Genomic DNA, 21,659 nt, shown 5'->3' on the forward strand with positions numbered 1-21,659 from the left:
GAGGGAGGAGGACGGGGGTGGGCTGGTGGTATGGTGGTCCGGAGGAGAACCAGCGGCGGCGGTGGCATCCATGGGCATGCACGGGCGGTCGATGGGCTGGTACCTTGGCCCGCCGGGGTCGCCGGCGCCCGGGAGCGCCGTCGCGGAGGCGCAGCACGCGCTGAGCAGCAGCCCGGGGGGCGGCGACGCCAGCTTCGACACCAACACGGTCATCATCCTCGCCGCGCTGCTCTTCGCGCTCGTCTTCACGCTCGGGCTCAAGCAGCTGGCGGTGCCACATCCGCTGGGCGCGCCGCGCGTCGGAGGGCGAGGCTGGCGCCGGCGCCGGCGCCAGGGGGGAGGGCTCAAGAGGCGCGCGCTCCGGAGCCTCCCCGTGGAGGTGTACGGCGCGTGCGCGCCGACGGGGCCGCGTCCGTCGCCGCCGACGTCTGCGCCATCTGCGGATCTGCCTCGGCGAGTTCGCGGACGGCGAGAAGGTGCGCGTCCTGCCGCGCTGCGCCCACGGCTTCCACGTCCGGTGGGCGTCCCACTCCTCGGCCCGCACCGCGCCGCCGTCGTCGGGGTCGGGCTCTCCTCCGCCGCGAGCGAGAGAGAGATGCCAGTCGCCAGGGGAGCGGGCAGAGAAGCGAGCAGCGGAGAGAGATGGAAGAAGACTGACGTGCGGGGCCCACCTTCCAGAGGGGCAAAAAGTATATTTTAAACTACTGTTGCCGTTACACGAAAAGGCAACAAAAATTTGGAGCAGTGGCTCGTAGAACTTTTATAATGGCTCACAGGAAATGGCCTCGTAAACCTGGCCTTCACCGATCTTATCCGGACAGGGCCCATCTGGCAGTCTCTCAAAAATCCCCAAGGCTGCAGAACCCTGAAGTCCTGAACGGCTCATCGACGAGGAAGCGATGGTGGGGCGAAAGCCGATGCGCCGCCGCAGAACTGATCGGCAGCCGCCTCCGCCGCCGCAGTCCTTCGGCGCCACGGATCGCCCGACCTCCCCACGTTCATCCGCCTCCGCCGCCGCGGTGGCCGCCGACCTGGACGAGCTGCTGCTCACGGCGCCGCCGCCGTCGGCGTCGGAGCCCCGGAGCTTCTCGTACGCGGTGAAGCAGCAGTGCTGGGAGAAGGCGGAGCGAGTGCCGGGGCGCGACCCGGAGAGGTGGCGCCGCGACGCGCTTGGCAACATCGTCTTCCGCAAGCTCGTCGGCTGCCCCGGCTGCCTCTGCCACGACTACGACCACATCGTCCCCTACTCCAAGGTCTCAGATTACAACCGCACAACTAGTTCCTAAAACGCTGCTTTTGTGCATGTCGGTGCGAAAAGCCGGAATCCAACAGCTCCTGGACAGCAATAAGGCTCAGCTTCAAATATTTTTAGGGCTTCTAGATCGTATATATGCGGTTTTGTGGTGACGTTGTATCAGCAGATCACTGACCCTGTAAAATTTACAGGGCGGGAAGAGCACATTGGAGAATTGCCAGGTTTTGCAGGTACGCCATATCTTCTGCAGCGCAATTGAGAATTACTTGAACAGACAGAATCACTCACACACACACAAGCAAAAATCTCTAGACTAAATCGTGTTTGATCGAAACAATTCACCTGCGTGATATCTTGTTGGAAAAAAAACTGTATTGCAATTAGTATGACTAGTGTGGCAGATCTGTTTCTTTTTTGAGGGCACAAACCCACAACTGCTGACTGATGTAGAGATTCGTGCTTGCAGGCTACAGTGAATCGATCTAAAGGCAACAAGACTGAGGTATCCAAATCTGAGCTCATACAGAAGAGTGCGTATTGTAGGGTTTCAGGTAAATAAAATCTACCTTAAATGAGTTTTGTTTTAGTGAAATATTTAGTTATTCAGGTTCTCAGCTTACCGAGTAACTTTTCTGATGTCTTCAGGACGCGATATGGATCTTGTTGAACTCTCTGCCTATGGAAATGTCCGGCGAGGACCAGATTCAGGGGGCTGCAAAATCCAATGAAGTACAGAGTAGATATATCTGAGGAGTTGTGTTAATCAGTTCCAAGTAGTTGCCAGAATCTAAATGAAGAAAGCTTGATTAATTTTTCTGTCAAACATGTTCGATTATGTTTGTACTATGTAGCTTGACGCTTCAAGTGATTTATCCGAGAACAGCAATTGTGATATCTTCGAATCAATATCGTCTGCATTCACACTCAGTAAACCTACCCATTCTCACCCCCCCCCCCCCCAAAAAAAAAACAAAAAAACTGCAGTGCCCAAATGACAGATCTCTGATGAAGACCATAGTTTGGTATCCATCCAACCGATAACAGGTTGAGTGGGTAATTTGACTGGATTTTTCAAGATGATTCTACCAACCTACCAATGTCTTTTCTTTTACTCTGCAGCATGGTAAGTTTACTATCATATGAATTATCTGGAAACACTAATGACAGTACAAACTATACCTAATGTGAATTTCGTTCAGTTGGGATCCTGGCAGGCAACAATTGATAAGTTGCGTGCTTAGTTTAAATGTTCTGTGGTACTATATACTCTTATAAGCTTTTCACTTTATTTTTGTAAACGCTTCAGTCGTTTCGCCATGTATTTGAGAAACTTCTGCAATTGCCTCCCACATTCCAAGGATTAACTATCAAGAATGTTGTATGAGTTGGGGTCAATTTAACTGTGCTGGACAGGATCATTATTTTTTAAATTCCATACAGAAGCTCAAAGGTGTGGTCAAGTCAATCATGTAAGCCTTTTGCTTCAATTGAGACATCACAATTGATCTCATTTCTTGCGCTTGTCTGCATATTTTGTTTGCAGGAGTGTGTGCACATGCTGCACTCTATCTGCATAAATTGATTGATCTGACATTTATATCCACAGATGTATGTGTGGATGAGGATGCATGAAGCCCTATAATCTTAAGTGACAACACACAGAGAAGCAATATATGTATCTGAGCCATGATGCTGCCAACGAAGTGACAGTGACTGGTATTATCTCGAGATCTTTCAGTATGTCCAGAAATCTTTACATTTTTATATTATTGTTTAAACTTATAACCTTGAGTATGATTTTAGGCTTGTCCTGAATCTCTTGTAGTGTAATCAATCTCATATTTTCTGTCATTTTGAATAACTCTAAAGTGTAGTATATTGCTGTCATTGTGTGATAGTGTGAACAGTATTTTTTTGGGTCAAGATAGTCAACTAATCATGGCATATCTAAATTCTGTTAATTTAACTTTTTGTTGACAAACCAAATTAGTTTGTTTTTTTGTCAGTGTTGTTGACATCCATGAGACATTTTTAGATATATTTTGCCATGTGAAATCCAGATCTGAAACTCACATGCTAAATTTTGCTTTACCTTAAAAAGACGTGTGCTACGACTTTATCCTATAAGAGTCTTTGCCATTAATGTGTACTGCACAGTGTTTTTAAAATAGTGCTACAAGTATTGGAAAGACCAGTGGAACCGTGTGTCTAGCAGTTCATTTCCATAATACTTGGCAGGTACCAGGTAACCAGGATTAGATTAACAAAGTAAGGTCTCCAAGTTTAAGTCAGGTTACACCAATTTGCCAGCCATATTTAGAATTATTCCCTTTTGTAGCTTAATAAACAGAATTTGATGCCTTCAGATTAGAAACCTTCAGAATTCCTTATAGTTTTAATTTTGTTGTTCATACATGACAAGGGTACAATTAAATATTTACTGATTAAACACTCAGGATTTTTCTTTCTGTAACAAAACACCCAAGTGAGTTATCTGCTTAACTAATTTTGTTTAGCATGGTTGTTTTACTTCAGACGATGACGTGCCCACTGCTCTACCTGCGACCATGGTGGGTTAGTTGAATCTCGTTGTCATCCATCTTTTTCTCTTTTTACTTTTTAAAAAATTAAGCTTGATTTCATACATAAAATAATTTTCAAAGAAACCATGACGAATTTGTTAAATACTTGTGGACTAGAAGGTAGGTACTCGCTCAGGGACCAGTGACTCCACTTCAGCATTCTAGTGCAACTTTTGCATTACGTGCCTTTGATAGGAAAGTGCACTAAAAAAGTTTGACAACGTTATTGTCCTTAAGGTTTTAAGCTGCCAATGGTATGTAGACACCAAAAGGCAACTGCTTATTGGGTTTGACCTTTAAATATCAAAAGGGATCATTCACTTGTTTCATAACATTGCCGACAGTCACAATGATAAACATGGTGCGTGCCCAATACTTGAGAAAAGTATAGTTTTCCTCTGGCATGTTTTATTATTAGAGAGTATTTCTAATAAGATATCACATTAAACATGTATTTTCACCACCAAAAGATTGCTCAGAGAGGGGGAAAAAAGTCAGAAGTATGGTCTTACCAGAACTATGCTTAGTTAGAAAACCTTTATTCTTTATGCTTTAGAAAAGGGGGGGGGGGGGGGGGGGGGGGGGCTGGCATCTTTAAGCATCCTTTTCTTTTCTAAATTCATTTATTGGTTTGTCGTGTCTTTACCTGAGGTTTTTGTTTGGGGTGCAAAATTCGCATTTGTCTCCTGATAAGTAGACTGGATATTAGATGGACATTAGAAGTTTTGATTTAAGGTCAAACATGCTGGCCTATTAAAGTGGTTGACAATGGCCTAGGTGGAGTTGGCACTACCAGATTTCAACAAGTGAAAAGTAGGATGAGTGGTGGTAATAATACATATTATGGAAACATTTTAAAGGTTGGAGTGTTACCTAACAAATGGGAATGCTTGTTTACTAGTAGTACCTACCAGCAACCAGCATAGGTTTCGTGATGAGATGTGTCTAGGATTTTGTTCGAATCAATGTTTCCCAAATTTCAAGTTTCAGCTAACGGAAAACACTGTAACCAAACTTGTCTGCGTCTTACTGTCATGTCAACACACACGGAGGAGATCCCAACTATAGAATATCAAATATTGATATTAAAAATACTGCTCTTTGCCATTGTAAACTTCGAGTTTGACTAGAATATTTTTAAACTAAATAAGGTCTAGGGCAAAGCTGCTGCCAGTCAGTTAAAGAAAAAGGTCAGCGATTAGGTTTAAATGCACCAGTTATCACTTTTTCTTGTCAGAAATATCCACTTTATGCCTAATTAGAAATTAGACTTTTTGCAGAAACTTTTATCTCTTTTAAATCGTATCGTGGCATGTTGAATACTGGCCTACACTTATCAGATATCCAGATGAGAACTTGCCTGAATTCGAATATTTTTTTGTGAACTTGTTTTCTTATTGGCTAGATTTTTCTGCAGGACAGTTGGCAGTATGTGTGAAGGCAATAATATATTCCTCTTTCGCATTTAAGGTCAGTGGGGCATTCGGTAGTTGTCTATCGCTTTCCTACTTTCTTCTGTGCCTTAGTCCACTTTTTGCATCACTTTCATGATCCAATTATGTCAAATAATAAAAGGAATAAAGAAACAAAGGATAAGCCGAGAAGGAAAGATACTGACAAAGAGTGACAAAGATTAAAAAAAAAAGGAGAGAAAATTGCACCCAAGCCCCCTGAACATGCTCGATTGTCTCACCTGGCCCCTTAGGCTGCAGTTTTCTTTTGCTGTTCCTTGAACTTGCACAGTTGTCTCACCTAGCACATGGGATTTGCAGCTTAATTCCTCAAACCCTTGAACTTGCAATGTTATCCCACCTAAACTCCCAAATTGAAGTAAAGTTTGAGCCTGGGTGAGAAAGCCAAGCAAGTTTGAGGGGCTAGATACGACAACTGCACAAATTCAAAGGGCTAAGGATGCAAATTGCTAGTTCGGAGGGATAGGTGAGACAACTGCGCAAGTTCAGGGCCTATATGCAATTTTCTAGCAAAGAAGAATAGGACCCGGATACTGTTTCTTCAGCACCTGCCAATTCCTATTCAAAAAGAAATTTAAAAAATGGAAATGAGCTGGATATATGCTCAAACGTATCAAATTTCCAAGAATGCAGTGGACCACTTTTGTTCACTGAAATGAGCCAACAGCCAATTGTTCTGATGCTATTGCTGAAAGACAGTTTTGTAACCAAAATTATTATATTATTTATCCACATATAAGGGAACTTGCTCTCCCTATCCCTCCCCAACCCATATAGCTATCTACAAATATCTATTGTAGTTACAAGGTCCGCTTGCAGCTATGAGCTATGTCATACACTCCACTGTCCATACCTAGTTTACAATCCTCTAATGTACAAAATTTCAACTGTACCATGATAAATGGTTGGTCTTTATATCTTTGAGGCTAAGGTGATACTCAAGATCCCTCCTGGAAGGTCAGTGAACGTGAGAGTGCAGCTGGGTTCCCTTGCAAGAATGGCAAGCTGTTGATCACTGCGTGAGTTGCTGTCTTTGCCTCTTCCTTCTGCTCAAAAACTCTTGAAAGCTTGCACCCTCTGCCATCTTTGCCCACCTTATCGCCATTGATCCCAATTAGTGACAAGATGGAACTCCTGGCCACCTCGTCTGCGTCATCTATCCGGATCGTCTTCGGCACCCACACCTTGCCATTTCCTTTGGTGTCTCCTTCCTCATCAGAGTCTCTAGAGCGCTTTCCTGGCGTGAGGCAATTGGACTTTGTGGATGCTGGAGAAGCAGTGCTAAGCGATGAAGCAGACTCAGACTGGGAGTGAGGCGGCCATGGGGCGTTCCAAGCTCCTGGAACTATGCAGCCCCAGTAGGCAGCAGCTGCTGGGTAGAACGGAATTGCGATGCCTGATGTGTAACAGGCAGGTGGTGGTGCACAGCTAAATGGCCACATGGTTACCCCGTTCATGCATGGATGCTGAACAACATTTGCAGATTTATCTGCTGTAACTTTCTCCTTTTGGTTCATTTGGTTCGAGTCTTCTCCCTTTGCAGATCCTTCAGTGCAAGAACCAACTGATCGGTCATCGCTGCTCTTGATCCGCGTTATTGGGACAAGTTTCTCCTTTAGGTGCTTCATCTGTTCTGAGAGGTCTAAAGAGGACATGTCGGAGCCAAAGCTGAGCACTGTGCCATTAGTCTTGGCTGCCGTGCAAAGAGGATCGATGGGCAACGCGGCCCTGACCCTCTGAAGGAAGTGGGAAGCGGCCGACGCACTCTTGCTCTTGCGCCGTCCTGCACCCACAGGCACGTTGCGCATGGCACCGCCGGCCGTCCAGTACCTCTGGCAGTTCTTGCAGAAGTGGCGCGGCTGATTGATGTTGTAGTTGTTGTAGTAGCAGAACTTGGTGTCCATGCTGTTGCACCGGGGGCACGGCAAGATCTTGTCAGGCTTTTTCAGCTTCTCCTTCTGGTTGGCCGTCTCGCCCTGCTGCTGGTCTCCTGACGAGTTCTTGGCAGCTGATGAATCTTCAGTGTCTGCAACCTCATGCTGCAGAGGCGAGCCCGTAGAGTCCTGAAGGGTGTTCTCTTGTCCTTTCAGTTCAGACGTGCTGCTGCCGCTTTGTTGGATGTCCTGAAACCATGCAGATAGTCCTGCTGAGTTCTAGAGTTACTGCAGTTCTTGTAAAGAGTGTTCAAATTTTCAGTTTAATTGAAAATTAGAAGTTCCGAGTTCCGACCCATGGATAATTGAGCCGTTTGGATCAGTAACTAACAAAGTTCTTTTCCTCTAATCCTCGTAGCTAATGAAACAGCTATTGATGTAGTATGAACTTCTAGTACTAGAGCACAATGATGTAATCGACGTGTATCACGCGACACAAATGTTCTGGATCCAAGCTTAAGAAACAAATTAAGGGTGTTGCAATCAGTAGTGGTTGATACAGCTGCTTCTGGAGCCCAGTAGTTTAAGCAAAAGATATGAGATGCTTTCAGCCTTTCAGCAAAATCTTTTGGAAGCAAGGGAAAAAGGGACCAATCAGAAGAGGCAACATAGCAATAGGATTAGTGGTTCAATTTTTTATGCAGCCAAATCCTGCACCACCTTTGAATAAACTGCTACTAGAAGTTTCCTCTGCTGACAAAAGTCACAAAACCATGCTCATAACTTCAACGAAAACAGCAAGAAAGCTGTTGTTATTCTTGAAGTGGATGGTACAGAAAGAAGGAAAATTGGCTTGCTATTGGGAACCAAAAGTGGCAAACATAGAGGAAACTGAAAGGAATAAAGTGAAAGAACATAGAATTCATCACCCTGTAATCTTGATGGAGCAACTGTACATGAGTTGCCATGATCAAACCGTGGGAAAAATAACGAATTCGCCAATTCCAGACTCGATAAATTCCCAGCCAAACTTCAAGACCCAATTCTGATTGCCCCGCTCAGATCACTGTGTCCAAGCACATACTACTTCTCCCTCCAATTCCATGTTCCCCGCCCTTACGAAACATAGAACATCAGGATGTACGGAGAAACCAACCTTGTCAGCCTCGCCCACGGCGGCGGCGGCGGCGGCGGCGGCGACCTCCGGCACCGGGATGGTCTTTCCGAACAGCTTAATCAAGAAATCCCCGCCGCCTCCTCCGACTCTGCACTCCGCCATCTCAGCGCCCTCCCACTCCACCACTCTCACGAACAGCTGGGAACTCCGTTTCTCTGCCTGCGTTCTTGGAATTTTCTTGCAGCAGTATATTTTTCTACCGCATCGTAGCTGCAAGGAAGGGGGAAGCAAGCAGCCGCGGCAGGAGCGATCGCTCTGTAGGAACGAGATTTCGTCTGTCTCCGGATCGATGGATCGACCTGCAGAGCTCGGCCCCGACGGGAATGGGGATGGATAGTTTTTAAAGGAGCACGGGGTGGGGGGTGGGGGCCACGTAGGCGAGCGGGCGGTGGTCGAGAGCCACAAGCTTGATTTGTGGCCTCGGGGGTGCGGTTTTTTGATTCTCCGGCACTATCTCGCTTTTGCCCCTAGGTCCCTCTCAGCCCACATGACTTGGCAAACAAATCCTTCACAGCTGACGTGGACACTTGTTCTTCTTTCCTTCTAGCTTTCACCTCCACCCGGGTTGAGTGCTGTACATATGGAACGTGAAAAAGCAAGGCTCAAATTTATTTGGACGAAGAACATCTTCAGCAATAGCCTTTAAATCATACCATCTACTTTTCGTGTAAGGGCTCCCTCTATTTTTTCGAGAACTAGTTTTTTAACCTCAACTCCAACAATAATATCTAAATCCTACCATCTTTTAATCTAAAAAGGTGGAACCTATTTTATCTGTGGATAGGGGATGGCTCCCTAGAGACTCCTCAAGATAGAGGGTGGAAGAAAAGACTTGGATGCCTCCCCAAAATAGAGGCTTCAAGTTCAATATAACGGAGTATCTGCTGGAGTGTGATTTTTTTATTACACCCTCCAAATTCAAGATGGGAGCTTATTCAGAGGATCTCTTGGAGTTGTTCTTGAGTTGTCAAAAATTAAAGTGACCATCGAGCAGATGGCGGTTTAAAATTAGGAATCAAATCGGCGCCCCTTGAGATCACCATCTAAATCCATGTTTGGTTTTAGGCAGTAGCACACGTAGCACAAATTTTGACCAATAATTAAGGGTACTAAATAAAGACAGTTTATAAAATTAACTCCACAACTGCTGTGCTACTTCGCGAGACGAATCTAATGGGGCCTTTGACCGCATGATTAGATGTTGGTTACTGTAGCATTACTATAGCTAACCATCGATTAATTACCATCATTAGATTTTTCGCGCAAAGTTGTACCCATATGTGAAAAGGTTTTGCAAATAAAATTCATTTAGTACTGTATGCATGCAAGATTCTTTTTGTAGCGCGAGTAGCGCAACCGAAACAAACAGGGCCTAAAATAAAACTAGCAATCGAATCAAAGAGGGTCGATGGTGACGCTTATTCACACGCCTATTTGAATTTGAGATAAAAGTATGTACTTGTGGCTATGAGTTTACATTTAAGCCCTCTAACCCTAGAAGGGACAGACTTGGATGCGTGTAGGTTGTGCTGCAAATTTGTAATGAAGTTGGTTATGAGGAATTTGTTTGTGCTCACAGAGTTGGCGTGATTCGTTTTGCTTTTACACAAAAGTAGCATGGTTTTCACCTACAGGTAGCAATAGGAAAGTGTCGGGCTCTTAAAGAACAGTTCGAGCTCATGGCATTTGGTAAAACTCATACATCTTTCATCATGTGCCACTTGGCTTCTGAAGGCGATGTTCCATTTATATTCAGGCTGGCAAAAGAAAGGCAAAAATGACAGTGTTGCGATATGTTTTAGTCTCCACTTGCATCGTCTTTTCCGATTTGATTCCTTTTCACCTTTCCCATATTATTCCCTTTTTTGTTTTGAGTTTTTTTTTGTGCCCCTCTAAAATCAGTTCATCGGTGTGTGGTTTTCGTCATTTCTGTGGAAAGGACAATGTGATTGTGATGCTGTTGTTGTTGGCAATATTTACACCTGCGTTTCTGTTCCTTAATTGCCAATCTACCCAAAACCTGTTGTGTCAGATGTCCCTTGTTTGAAGCAAAAGGCTGCATCTGAATTCTGAAAGCGATTATGCATTTGATTGTAAGGTCAGCACTGTGATTCAGGTTTGAGTCCATGACAAAACACCAACTTAACGCATGCATCATGGGGGTATGGGACTTGAACCCATAATTAATCGATATGTTTTGCTTTCCTTTTTTTTCTCTTTGCAGGGACGATGCATATGCATGGGGCATTATTTCATTTATTTAGGAGCGTTGCCTGTCACTACTCACCGGCTAGACTTCAGCATAGCTGGCATGCACATGCCGGTTTTAGATGCCGTATTATTATTGCTGTAGCTTCTGTTCCGATACAAATATACATATGGAGAACTGTTACATCTCATGCATGTTTCATATATATATATATATATATATATAGGACATCCCCAGGCTATGCTCCCTGATGAAGGTAGCTACATATACGTCTTCTCATGTCCCTGTTCATGTGGCAAACTTTTCGTGGCTACTTTGGCTAGGGTACATATCCGTTTTCAGGCACATATATATCACAGGAAACTGTAGGTTAATGTCTGTCCTTTATGAGCTATTATATTGTGACTCTCAGCCGTTCATTCTATACCAACCTATGAACTGCAACTAGGCATAGCCACGGAGTTCCATCAACTTAAAAGTTAAAGATGGCTGTTGAGAAAAGGTTTATGCTTTCTCATGATACCTGGCAACTTCTTGTGTTATAGCCGGACCTATCCTTGCAAATTCCAAGCGTTGAAGCTTCATCAGGAAACATTGTAGTGGGGATTAACAGGAGTCAGTCACGTGGGTTGATTTTGTTAAAGTTATATATAATTTTATGATAAACAAAAATACATGTCCATGAGGAATCGAGCAGGTTTCCATGAAGAAGATCTTGTGGCAATCTTTATTTTTTCAATATTTAATTAGTTTAAGGATTCATTCCCATAGTTATTTGATATTTGTGCAAAAAAAATTTACATAAATTTGATATTTGCCCGTTTAGAAAGAAGAGTTCATAATGGACGTAGTGGCATTGCCACTATCTCCACGAACTACCGAGATTATTTATTTTCTCAATCTTTCCTTGAAGTGGGTGCTTTGTAGTTTAATTGGTTCCCCCCTCCAGTCATATAAAGTCTTTGCCGATTATACAACTGATTCAAGGTTTCTCAATTCTTTTCTAAAAGGAGGTAGTACCCTACAATATCTAGACACTTTTGCTTCATTTGTTCTTATTATGCCTTAACCTTAAGCAAAAATGCGTATATCTAGTATCCTGAAAGGCAGACTCAAACATATCATCATGCGAAATTACAGTTATTTGACATTAAGGAAACATTATCGATGTTAGGTTAAATTTGCTGTACGTAATACCTCATCCGTTCCAAATTATAAATCATTTTGCATTTCTAAAGGTATAGTTTTTACTTTGCATCTAGATATATACTATATCTCTGTACATAACAAAAATTATGCACCTAAAAATACCAAAATGATATATAATTTGAAATGGAATGGAAGGAATAGTAAATTGACAAAATTACACCCTCAATTTCTCAAATAAGGAAAACTTGAAACAATGGAAACTTCAAACTTGTGTGTAGCCTTCTTCCTCCGTCATTCCATTTTGCATATGGTACTGTCAAGTTGAGCCGGCCTGTTTGGAGAGTCTAAAATTGAGTGTAAAATTTTAACATATATTAGCACTTATGAACATGCTAAAATTTTTAAATCTTAGTTTAACTTTAGCCCGCCCCACCTCATTAGCACTCTTGTTTGGAGGAGTTAGTGCTAAAATTTAGCACTTCCATCCATTAGCATCCAATTAGCGGTTGCATGCGAATAGAGCCTAGTTTGCGGTATTCTGCTCGACCCTTTTCAGAGTGAGATGATTGTTGGCTTCGTGGTCAGACACGCATACCATTTTCAGAGCTGATGAGACTTGTCCTAATACAAAAGATTATCCTGACCCGAAAAGTTTTCCCATAAGCTCGTACACGTGTAACGAATCAGAGGACACTCAGACGCATCATATCTTTGTACGTGCACAGAGGAACAGTATTGCTCCGAGATGGATCCACCTGTCAGTGATGCAAACTGTCACATCGACGCCCTGTTGGTCGGCCCTTTTTTTCTCCAATTTCCCTAACATGCCCTCGTGGTACAGGGAGAAAAGAACGGTCACGGAAAGCGACGAGACGGCACTCGGATCGCGGGCATCTGTACAAAGATTCAAATCCAGTGCAGAGGAAATGGGAGTCGTGAAGAGAACAGGTGTCGATCAGAACAAGGGCATCTGGGACCTCAACTAAAAAAGCGAGGTGCTGCCGGGATTTATAAATCCAGGAACATGTCGACCAAGGAAACGAGCCAGATTTTTTTCGCGGCCTGAAAGCGAGAGGTTTGTGTGCTTCTTGGCTGCCCTTTTCCGTGAGAGATCGAGCGTTTCTTGTTCGGCCTTCCGGCCTTTTTGTTTGCTTCTCCTTGCTCGCCGGGGAGAAAAAGGGTTCGTGTGAACGAGTCATGGGTCTTACATTATTTGTGCCGTCCTGTGGGCTGTGGCCGATGAAAGCGACGGCGGCGGCCCCGCTGCTGGCCATCGTCGCAGCGCAACGACGCATTCAGACAAGTGTTGTCAAAACCCACCGGCTACTCGGTCAAAACCCACCGGCGAGTAGCGACATGCAATACGAAGAGCCGGAAGGTCGCCGGGGCGCTGGCAGTCACTGCTCCCTCGTCAACGGCCCGCAATCCTGGCACACGCCGCGGCTTGCTAAGACGCAGGGCGTGCCACCTGACCTATACCCGATCAGGAAGGTGCGAACGTGCTTGCGACGATTTGCCTACAAGCACAGACACGTGTAAACATTAGTCCGAGCCGTGGTCGGCTCCCCGGGACGACTCTTGCATCGGCTTTAAAGAGCCGATCGAGTCCCGGTGTCAGATTGGATCTGCATATCCAGATGGTAATGAATAAAGCAAATAACTGTAAAATTGCTTCAATTGAATTTAGCTAATCTAATCCACAATGGTAAAAGCTTCACTGCTAGATCGGAACATCATACACGTAATTGGGCCTAATGAGCGTAATAAATAACTAAACCTTAACCAGAATAGAGGCCTAACAACAAGCGAAAGCCGATTCCCAGATCAATTCCCTGTTAAAACTAGGGCAAAGCATCTAATACATCACCGGATCATCCAACCCGTTTGCAAGGCCTAACCTAGCAGATATTGCGCTGATTCTTAAATATAAGAACAAACCATAACAGATTGGATCTACTAGATGGAAAAGAAGCAGGGTGTCATCTCTACGCAACTAATTCTATACAACAAGAATTAGTATAAGATTAAAACATGATCGCGCAGAGATGACATGATGTTCGTAGATGATAAGCCATAAAAGCACGATGAATCTACTAAAGATCATGCTACGAAAATCAGGATAACTAGCACTACTCGCCATAAAAAACGCTTCAGTACAAGTAATATCAAGGTAAAAGCAAGAACAATGCTGCCCTGATCGCAAGAAGCGATCAAGGCAGCATGACGCTTATTTGGATGAAACCCTAGGATTAGGGGTGGCGGTGCGCCGAGAGTTGTTGTTTACAAAATGTGATGACGTTCTTCCTTTACAAATATCATAGGGTACATATTTATAGTCCGGAGACTTGGAAAACAATCTAAACTAATGTGTCTATATCGGACTCTATCTCTAACTCAATCTGAACTAAATCTAAGAATACATGGCCCAAATGGCACAAATGCTCACGAAGAAGCCGATTCATAAGTCTTCTTTGATTCATGTTTTAAGTCCAACTCGCCTATTAATTTATGGTGATAACAACATGCTTCTGGACCACCCAACAGGCCCATCCCAAACCACCCAGCCAAGAGCCAACACCGTGATTCAGTCTCTGCTCAGTGTTCACCGCTCACCGGGTTAATTACCTTCAGCGGCTGTAAAAAATGCAGAAAAAAATGCTGGTATTCACTTCATGTCGAGTTCCATTTACACAAAGAAGAATTGCCTTTTCTAGTTACAGTGAGGCTGAGGCCAATTGGGGAAGAATGCAGCTGCTGCTATGCAATGGTCTACGGACAAGAACAGGGTCCAGCTGTGCCAACGAAGCCAAATCCCAGCAAGAGGAAAGCGAAAGCCTGGAGGAAGATGTACAGGTAGTAGCGCCCGGCTCCGAGTACAAAATCGTAAGAGGCGCATACCAGGAGGAAGAACGCATCCAGGACCTCAGGAACGTAAATCCTGCAGCAGAGGTCAGATCAGGCAAGCAGCGTCAAGCACACGTTTTTCCACTGTTCTAACGGTACGCAAAGGACACCTGTTATGTGATGAAGTGATTGGATTGCTACCTCTCGACGCACTCAGTTGGCTTCACCGGTGTAAGGAGAGGGACCTCGAGCTTCTCCCTCACATGATCGCCCAACTTCTCGGTGACCACCCACTCGTCAACGTACATGGTCTCCAGCAGCCCGGTCAGGGCGGCGCGCATCCGATGCATGGACATGACGTTCTCGAACAGAATCCATATCGGCACCATATGGATAGACCTGGCATGTATAACATGATATCAGTAAATATGCGAGATTAACGAGCAGATAGGGAAAGCCACTCCCGAGTCTGGAGAAAGATGGGGCACTTTACCAGGGATTCCTGATGGCATTCATGATGGTGATGGCAGTGGGAATGTAGAACATTCCCCAGACAGGGATACTGACTTCAGGGACCATGACGGACAATGGAATCACAATGCAGTAGAACAGGAATGTCAGGATAGGAGCGATGACCCTTCGTACAAAGAAGAAGCTATACAGAAGATGGAATTTCTTCCATACAGATACGCCCTGAATCACACAGAGTAAATTTGCATACCATATGACAATGCCCTAACTTTTCATCAGTCAAATCAATTAAAGTATGCTTGCCTTGCTTCTAACAATGTCCGGTGCCATTTTTCTGAAGAGGTTGGTAGCACCACAAGTCCACCTATGCTGTTGATGTCGGTAGGCCTTTAAGGTACTGGGGAGTTCACTCTTAACCTATACCAAAAAATTTTACTGCAACAGATAAAATGCATATGCAGATGCATATGCATATCCATATTGAAGAATCACCCATTGGAAAATTGCACAAAAGACATACCCTTATATCACCGACATACAAGAATCGCCATCCCTTGAGACTCGCTCGTACAGCCAAGTCCATGTCTTCCACAGTGGTGCGATCCTTCCACCCTCCTGCTTCACTAATAGCTGATACCCGCCACACACCAGCAGTTCCTGCAAAAGTTTCAGTCAGATACAGTTGGAAACTCACATGATTGCTTCTGACAGAGGCTCTTACCGTTGAAACCAAAGAAAGCATGCATAGATGAGCCTGATTCCTGCTCAACCTTGAAATGATAATCCAGCGACATCTTTTGTATCCTTGTCATTAGGCAAACATCATAGTTCACTGCAAAATTTCCCGGCAAAGGCCACATCAGGAACATCCTGAAATCAGAATGAACAACACTTCTCACTTCAAATTATTGACACAACCACATTGCCGGTAGGCAGAGGAAATTGCGTCGAAATATTAGCACTAATCAAACTACTCAATGTTCGATAACAAAAAACTGCACTATATGTTGTCTCACAGTATAGAAGGTAAATGAAAAGCTTGCTTACCAAACTCCCAACGTGTTTGTACCAGAGCAATCTTCGGGTTATGCATGAGAAACGGTACAGTTCTTAAAAGGAAGTCAGGTTCAGGTTAAAAAATGGCAACAAAATCGCACTCCTGGGCATAGCTATGTTCCATGCCCTTCATCAGGGCTCCTGCTTTGTATCCTTTCCTACTCTCTCGAATTTCATATTTTATATTGATTTTCTTGCTGGCCCAATCCTTGCATTCAAGCTCCACAAGTTCCTGCACTTGATAAAAAAAAATGATAAAGACAAATAAAGTGTTCAATTCAGCACAAACAAAACGGAGCTTAAGATAAGCTAAAGAATGAAAAATGGAGCTCTCTGGAGTTTCTTGGGAACAGGAAATTATTTGGTAGAGTCATCTTGTAAATTGATTTTGATCCGCATCTACTAATTGTTTGACCATGCCTGTCAATCAAGCCCTACTTGATTGGAACAGCAATGTCTTGCAGTTGAATTGAACTACGTGAAGTTTCTCCATAAAGGATGATTGGCTTTTCAGATAGCAGCCTTTACTATTAAAAGTCATACTAGAAAATTGCTATACTTTCTGATAGCATGACACAATGGCACGCACACTCTTGTAATTCAAGCCACTAAGGCTACCACCAAGCAGTACAAGCTGTACTCTCCAGCTGGGTATACAAAATTTGTTAGCTCAATAAAAAACTGATAGAGATGGACCAATTTTAGTTGATCAGCATTTCCTCAATGCCAGGGGCAAGGGAAATGGTTTGGTACAGAATTAGGTGAACAATCACACATTTCAAGAAAAAGATGAACACTCACAATTCGGTTTAGCATGCAACAGAACAAAAACCATATGATTATGCAGCGCTCAGCACATGTTTAATCTCATGTTCTTCTGAAGCTGATTCGGTGTTAATTTATCATGAGAGCTGCTTGCTAGGCACTACCTGTTTGACATGGGCATCACATAAACGGAAGAACTACATCTTGATCCAAAAACTCTCCATAAGTTCATGCAAAGATAAAAAATAAACAGCTTAGTATGGGTTACCTTAATGAACGGATCGGTGGAATCATCCAAGACTTGGATTATGATACGGTCTGGTGGCCATGTGAGGGCACATGCTGCTCCGATAGAGAGCTTGTAGACCTGCAAAAGAATGGTATACGCAACACGCTCATTGCCACATGTTGTAAATGACCAAGCACACCACTTGAGTACAAACTTTGGCATGAAACATAGCTACTTAACGTTCTGGATTCCACCAATCAGACAGATTGGGCGATTAAAAAATTAGACAGATTGGGTGACCTGTCAGATGTTGATCGTTATTGCAGCTTAAGATATTGTCCGGGCTTACCTGGGGCACACTGCTGAAAAGCAAACAGTTCAGACAATCTGCTCTGCATTTTGTGACGCTAGCGATGTGGTCCGCACATCATGTACCAACTAGCAGCAAGCATATTTTTGATTGAATTTTACATCTGACAGAACTAGGGGTGGTAATGGGGCATGGCCCTAGTAGCCTCTTCACAGCCCAACAAGACCCTTAAATTATTTAGTTCAAAATTATATAAGATTAGAGCCCGGTCCTTTTAGGACCCGGACTTTAGATTTTCTAGTTCAAAATCTTGGGCCCTTTACCACCCCTAGACAGAACCCCAAGTCTCCTACTAACCTACAAATTTAGCGTGCTATGAACATGAGTCATCAGAGATCCACTCCCCAGTTTTCCCCACCAGGAGAAAAACAAACAACACAAAGCAGCTTACTCGGAGAACTCTAATGGTAAACGCAATTGAACTTGAACCTATACTAATACTACGTACTATTTACCCGCAAGAGTAGGAAAATTAAGAGCTACTAAGAATCGAAGCAATGCGCTGCTGAGTGTCGCATTTGAAAGTGAAACCTCCTAACACAAGCCGGTGATTCCGATGTTTGAATTAGAAAACAGGTCGCGATAACGAGAATCAGCAGCAACGTTGGAGAAAGCCAGCTGGAAAGGCCTCGCCTCCCTCTCATTGTACATGGGGATCTGCACGAGCACCAGCGGGAACGCCTCTCCGCAGGCCACCGCTGCCTCCTCGTCCTTGCCGCCTCCGGTACCCCCGACGGGCATGGGCTCCCACTTGTACCGCCGTTCGGGGACGCGCCGCAGCAGCTTGACGGCGACGAAGCTGACGACGCTCATGTAGTAGACCTCGAGCACGAGAATCACCGACATGGCCAGACACACCCACACCGCGGCCTCCAGCGCCGGCGCCACCGCGCGCGCCAGCACCGCCGCCCACGCCGCCGCGACCCGGTCCCCCGACGCGGCGGCAGCGAGCGCCCGCCCCCACACCGCCTCCATGCCGCGGCCCCCCGGCTCCGGGCTCCGAGAGGTCGGAATCGGAAATGGTGGCGGTCTGGCGGAGCGGAGCTTGCAGCAGCTGGCGACTCCATTTTGATTTGAAACGGGGAAGGCTTGTCCCTTGCCAGGTAGGCTCGCTCGATGGGCCCGCACCGCGCTAGACCCCGGATGCGCGAGCACGAGGAAAAAAACTGGCATTTTGATACGCGGGGGGATTTTGCGAGTAGACCCCTCGGCCCGTGGTTTGACCAGCAGATTACGCATCAGGCGAGAGGATTAAACCATTCCCAGTGGGGGAGTACTCGGGGAAGTACTAGGCGATGAGGCTGGATCTATGCTGAGAAAGGGGACTCAAGAACACACGATTTAGAGTGGTTCGGGCCGCCGGAGCGTAATACCCTACGTCCACTGTGAGATGTATTGATTTTGGTTGTGTATGAACTTATCCTCTGCTGGCCTTGGCTCTTGCCCAGCCTGAGGTTTTCTAGCGGCGCCCCCCCTTTTATAGATCAAGGGGGAGCGGATACATAGGACGTTGGTGCCCCGACAGGTGGGCCCAACGTGACTGTGGCTACAGTGGTAGCGAATCTTTCCTCCGATATGCACACTGCTGCTCTTCTGACCCAGGGGGGTCTTTTCTTGTCCGGTCAGCTAGGTGCCCGTTGGAGTAGCGTAGCTTGCGGCGTGGCCTGCTGAGGCTATTATGCAGCGTCATAAAGGGCGAAGCCGAGCCGTCGTATCCATCTGTTACGGCAGACTGGCAGACGCGGCGTGGGCGGCGCCAGTGCCCCCACTATCTTGGTAATATGCGATCAATAGTGTCCCCTGGCTAGTCAAACGCCTCGGCTTCTGCTATATCAATGCGGACGTCCACCTACCGCAATGAATGTGAAGGTAGGTGGACCTCAATATGGAGACCAAGGGCCTCATACACGTGTCGGCCCCGGACCATCCTGAGGCGGGACGTCGAAACCTTCCCTTGGAGGGGGGTCCGATTGCTATGCTGGGGGTCCGGGACCCTATGAGGGGTCCGGGACCCCGCGGGGGTCCGGACTCCTTGGGGGGTCCGAAGCCCCGGCTGCTTGCGCTTGAGCGCCTGTCTCTCCCCGGACCTTCCCCGGCCGTGGAACGGGTCTGGACCATTGTCGGGAGGACAGGACTTCGGACCGCAGGGGTCCGGCTGTCTGGTTGTAGTCAAGGATGACTACTAAGGCTCTTACGTAGACACAGCAAGAGGGGGTACCCCAGTTCTGGGGTACCGACAGTGGCCCCCGGGCCCACCTCGGGAGAGGTACGAACCCGCGGGTGGGGCCACCACCGTGATGTGTTCCTACGCAACTTGATTGCGTTGGTGTGCTCTTGGAGAGTGCGGGCATCCCGGACCCCTGAGGCCGGTATGCCTGTTGCCAGGTTTAGGTACTAGAGCGCTCTCCATGGGGCGACGAAGGTGTAGGCTTAGGGTACGGAACCAAGCTAAGCGGCTACACAGACTTCGGATCGCTCAGGGAGCAAGCACCACTTCCCGGACCCGGCTTTTGTCAACCGTGGCGAGCGGTCTCCGCCGGAGCGGGCCACCGGAGTGGACTTGGAGCGACCGTGGCGAGCGGTCTCCGCCGGAGCGGGCCACCGGAGTGGACTTGGAGCGACCGTGGCGAGCGGTCTCCGCCGGAGCGGGCCACCGGAGTGGACTTGGAGCGACCGTGGCGAGCGGTCTCCGCCGGAGCGGGCCACCGGAGTGGACTTGGAACGACCGTTGCTGACAATCCGATGAAGCATGTTACCGGACCTCATAGTAAGGTGCAAAGAAACCAAGCCTTATACTAGAAGAGAGCCCGGGACCTCTAAAGACAGCAGTCCTGGATACTAGAGTACTTGTAACAGGGTAGTGAAGTACGTAAACTTAGGGTACATTACCAGGCTAAGCCACGCGGAGCTTCTCTACCCCAGGATACAAATACCACTTCTCCAGAGCAGGTCCTTAGGGGTCCGGACTGCCTTCCAGCTAGAAGGGGTGTCTTCGCCTGACCACAAGTCAGCAACTTAACTTGGATTGTTAGCAATAGGGGAAACTCCGGTCAGGAGGAAAGAATAGTTAAACCAAAGCGAATAAATGTAATCAGGGTGGAGCCTAGGTAAAACTGAGAAAGAAAATCTCCTTTATTATTGTGGTTGTCACGGTATACATCGGAGGTCGGGATTACGAGGTCGGACCTCCACCGCTCCGGACCGCTTTTGCCTGTTTGTGTGATAGGGCCAGAGGTCGGGTTTACAAGGTCGGACTTTGACCGCTCTGGACACACACGTAGACGCCACGCTATTACAAAGGAGAAAATCTCTCATTCCTTTCTTAGGAGTAACCTACGGCTGCATGCTATACAGCGTGTTCTTCTTCGGAGGTGAAGGCGTCCTGGACGTGCCTGAACCGCATCATCCAGCATCACCTCGGGAGCTCGGGGGACCCCTCTTTGCCTAAGAGCTGTCACATGCTTACATGGCATGAGACAAATTCTTTGGCTTTGAATGGAAGAGGCCCCCTCCCCCTGCCGTCGCCGTTGCCGATGGAAACCAGAGCCCTTGCGCAGCAGATGGACCGGTGCGACGCGTGGAGAAGTGCGATCGTTCGCCGGCTTGTCCTTGGTGCTAGCGCCAGGGGCCCCCGCGCGAGGCGGCGGGGTCCTGTCTGCAGCAGCACCGAGCAACGCTAAGGTGGATCTCCGGAGCTGGAGACGGCAGGACGACACGGTCCACTTCCTCCGGGATGGCCGTCGGCTCCAGGCTCCATGTTGAGAGGAAGCCTTGAGCCGACACCATGCCACCGCAGAGGAGGTGTGGCCGTTGCTTGAGAGAAAACCTTGAGTCGACGTAGGGGCAGCAGCGCCCAGCGGCGCCTCCGCTGTGCGCCGCTACGCCGGCTCCGAGGTGTCGCAGTGGCGACGCACAGCAGGCGTCGCTGCCGTGCGCCGCCGCACCGAGGGCGTTGGAGCGCCGGTGCCATGGCATGTGAAGAGAGTGTGGCGCTGCCTTCCTTCATCTTTTCGCTCGTCGTTGCAGAGGATGAACACGGCCCAGAAGCCCGAAAATCCAGCCAACGCCTGTCTTCCCCACGGACGGCGCCAAAATGTCGTGGGGGTTCTAGGGGTACCCACAGCCGGGTGGCGGAACGCACCCGCCTATTCCCAGTGAGGGAGTACTCGGGGAAGTACTAGGCGATGAGGCTGGATCTATGCTGAG

General features: G+C 46.8%; 2 protein-coding genes and 2 pseudogenes across 2 annotated transcripts; 2 read left to right on the plus strand and 2 right to left on the minus strand.

Moving 5' to 3' along the window:
- The first annotated feature begins 39 nt into the window (after positions 1-39).
- LOC120689813 lies at positions 40-781 on the plus strand (annotated as a pseudogene).
- On the plus strand, positions 760-2,161 carry LOC120689815. Its single transcript, XM_039972230.1, has 4 exons — positions 760-1,253; positions 1,447-1,485; positions 1,722-1,806; positions 1,901-2,161. Exons 1-4 carry the CDS (start codon positions 900-902, stop codon positions 1,981-1,983), a joined length of 561 nt encoding a protein of 186 aa, XP_039828164.1. The 5' UTR covers positions 760-899; the 3' UTR covers positions 1,984-2,161.
- Positions 2,162-5,968: 3,807 nt separating this feature from the next.
- LOC120688493 (cyclic dof factor 1-like) lies at positions 5,969-8,757 on the minus strand. Its single transcript, XM_039970833.1, has 2 exons — positions 8,340-8,757; positions 5,969-7,432 (listed from the first exon to the last, which is right to left on the minus strand). Exons 1-2 carry the CDS (start codon positions 8,460-8,462, stop codon positions 6,248-6,250), a joined length of 1,308 nt encoding a protein of 435 aa, XP_039826767.1. The 5' UTR covers positions 8,463-8,757; the 3' UTR covers positions 5,969-6,247.
- Positions 8,758-14,301: 5,544 nt separating this feature from the next.
- LOC120692574 lies at positions 14,302-18,467 on the minus strand (annotated as a pseudogene).
- Between the last annotated feature and the right edge of the window lie 3,192 nt (positions 18,468-21,659).

Source organism: Panicum virgatum, chromosome 9N (genome assembly GCF_016808335.1).
Source record: "Panicum virgatum strain AP13 chromosome 9N, P.virgatum_v5, whole genome shotgun sequence".
NCBI classification, from domain to species: domain Eukaryota; kingdom Viridiplantae; phylum Streptophyta; class Magnoliopsida; order Poales; family Poaceae; genus Panicum; species Panicum virgatum.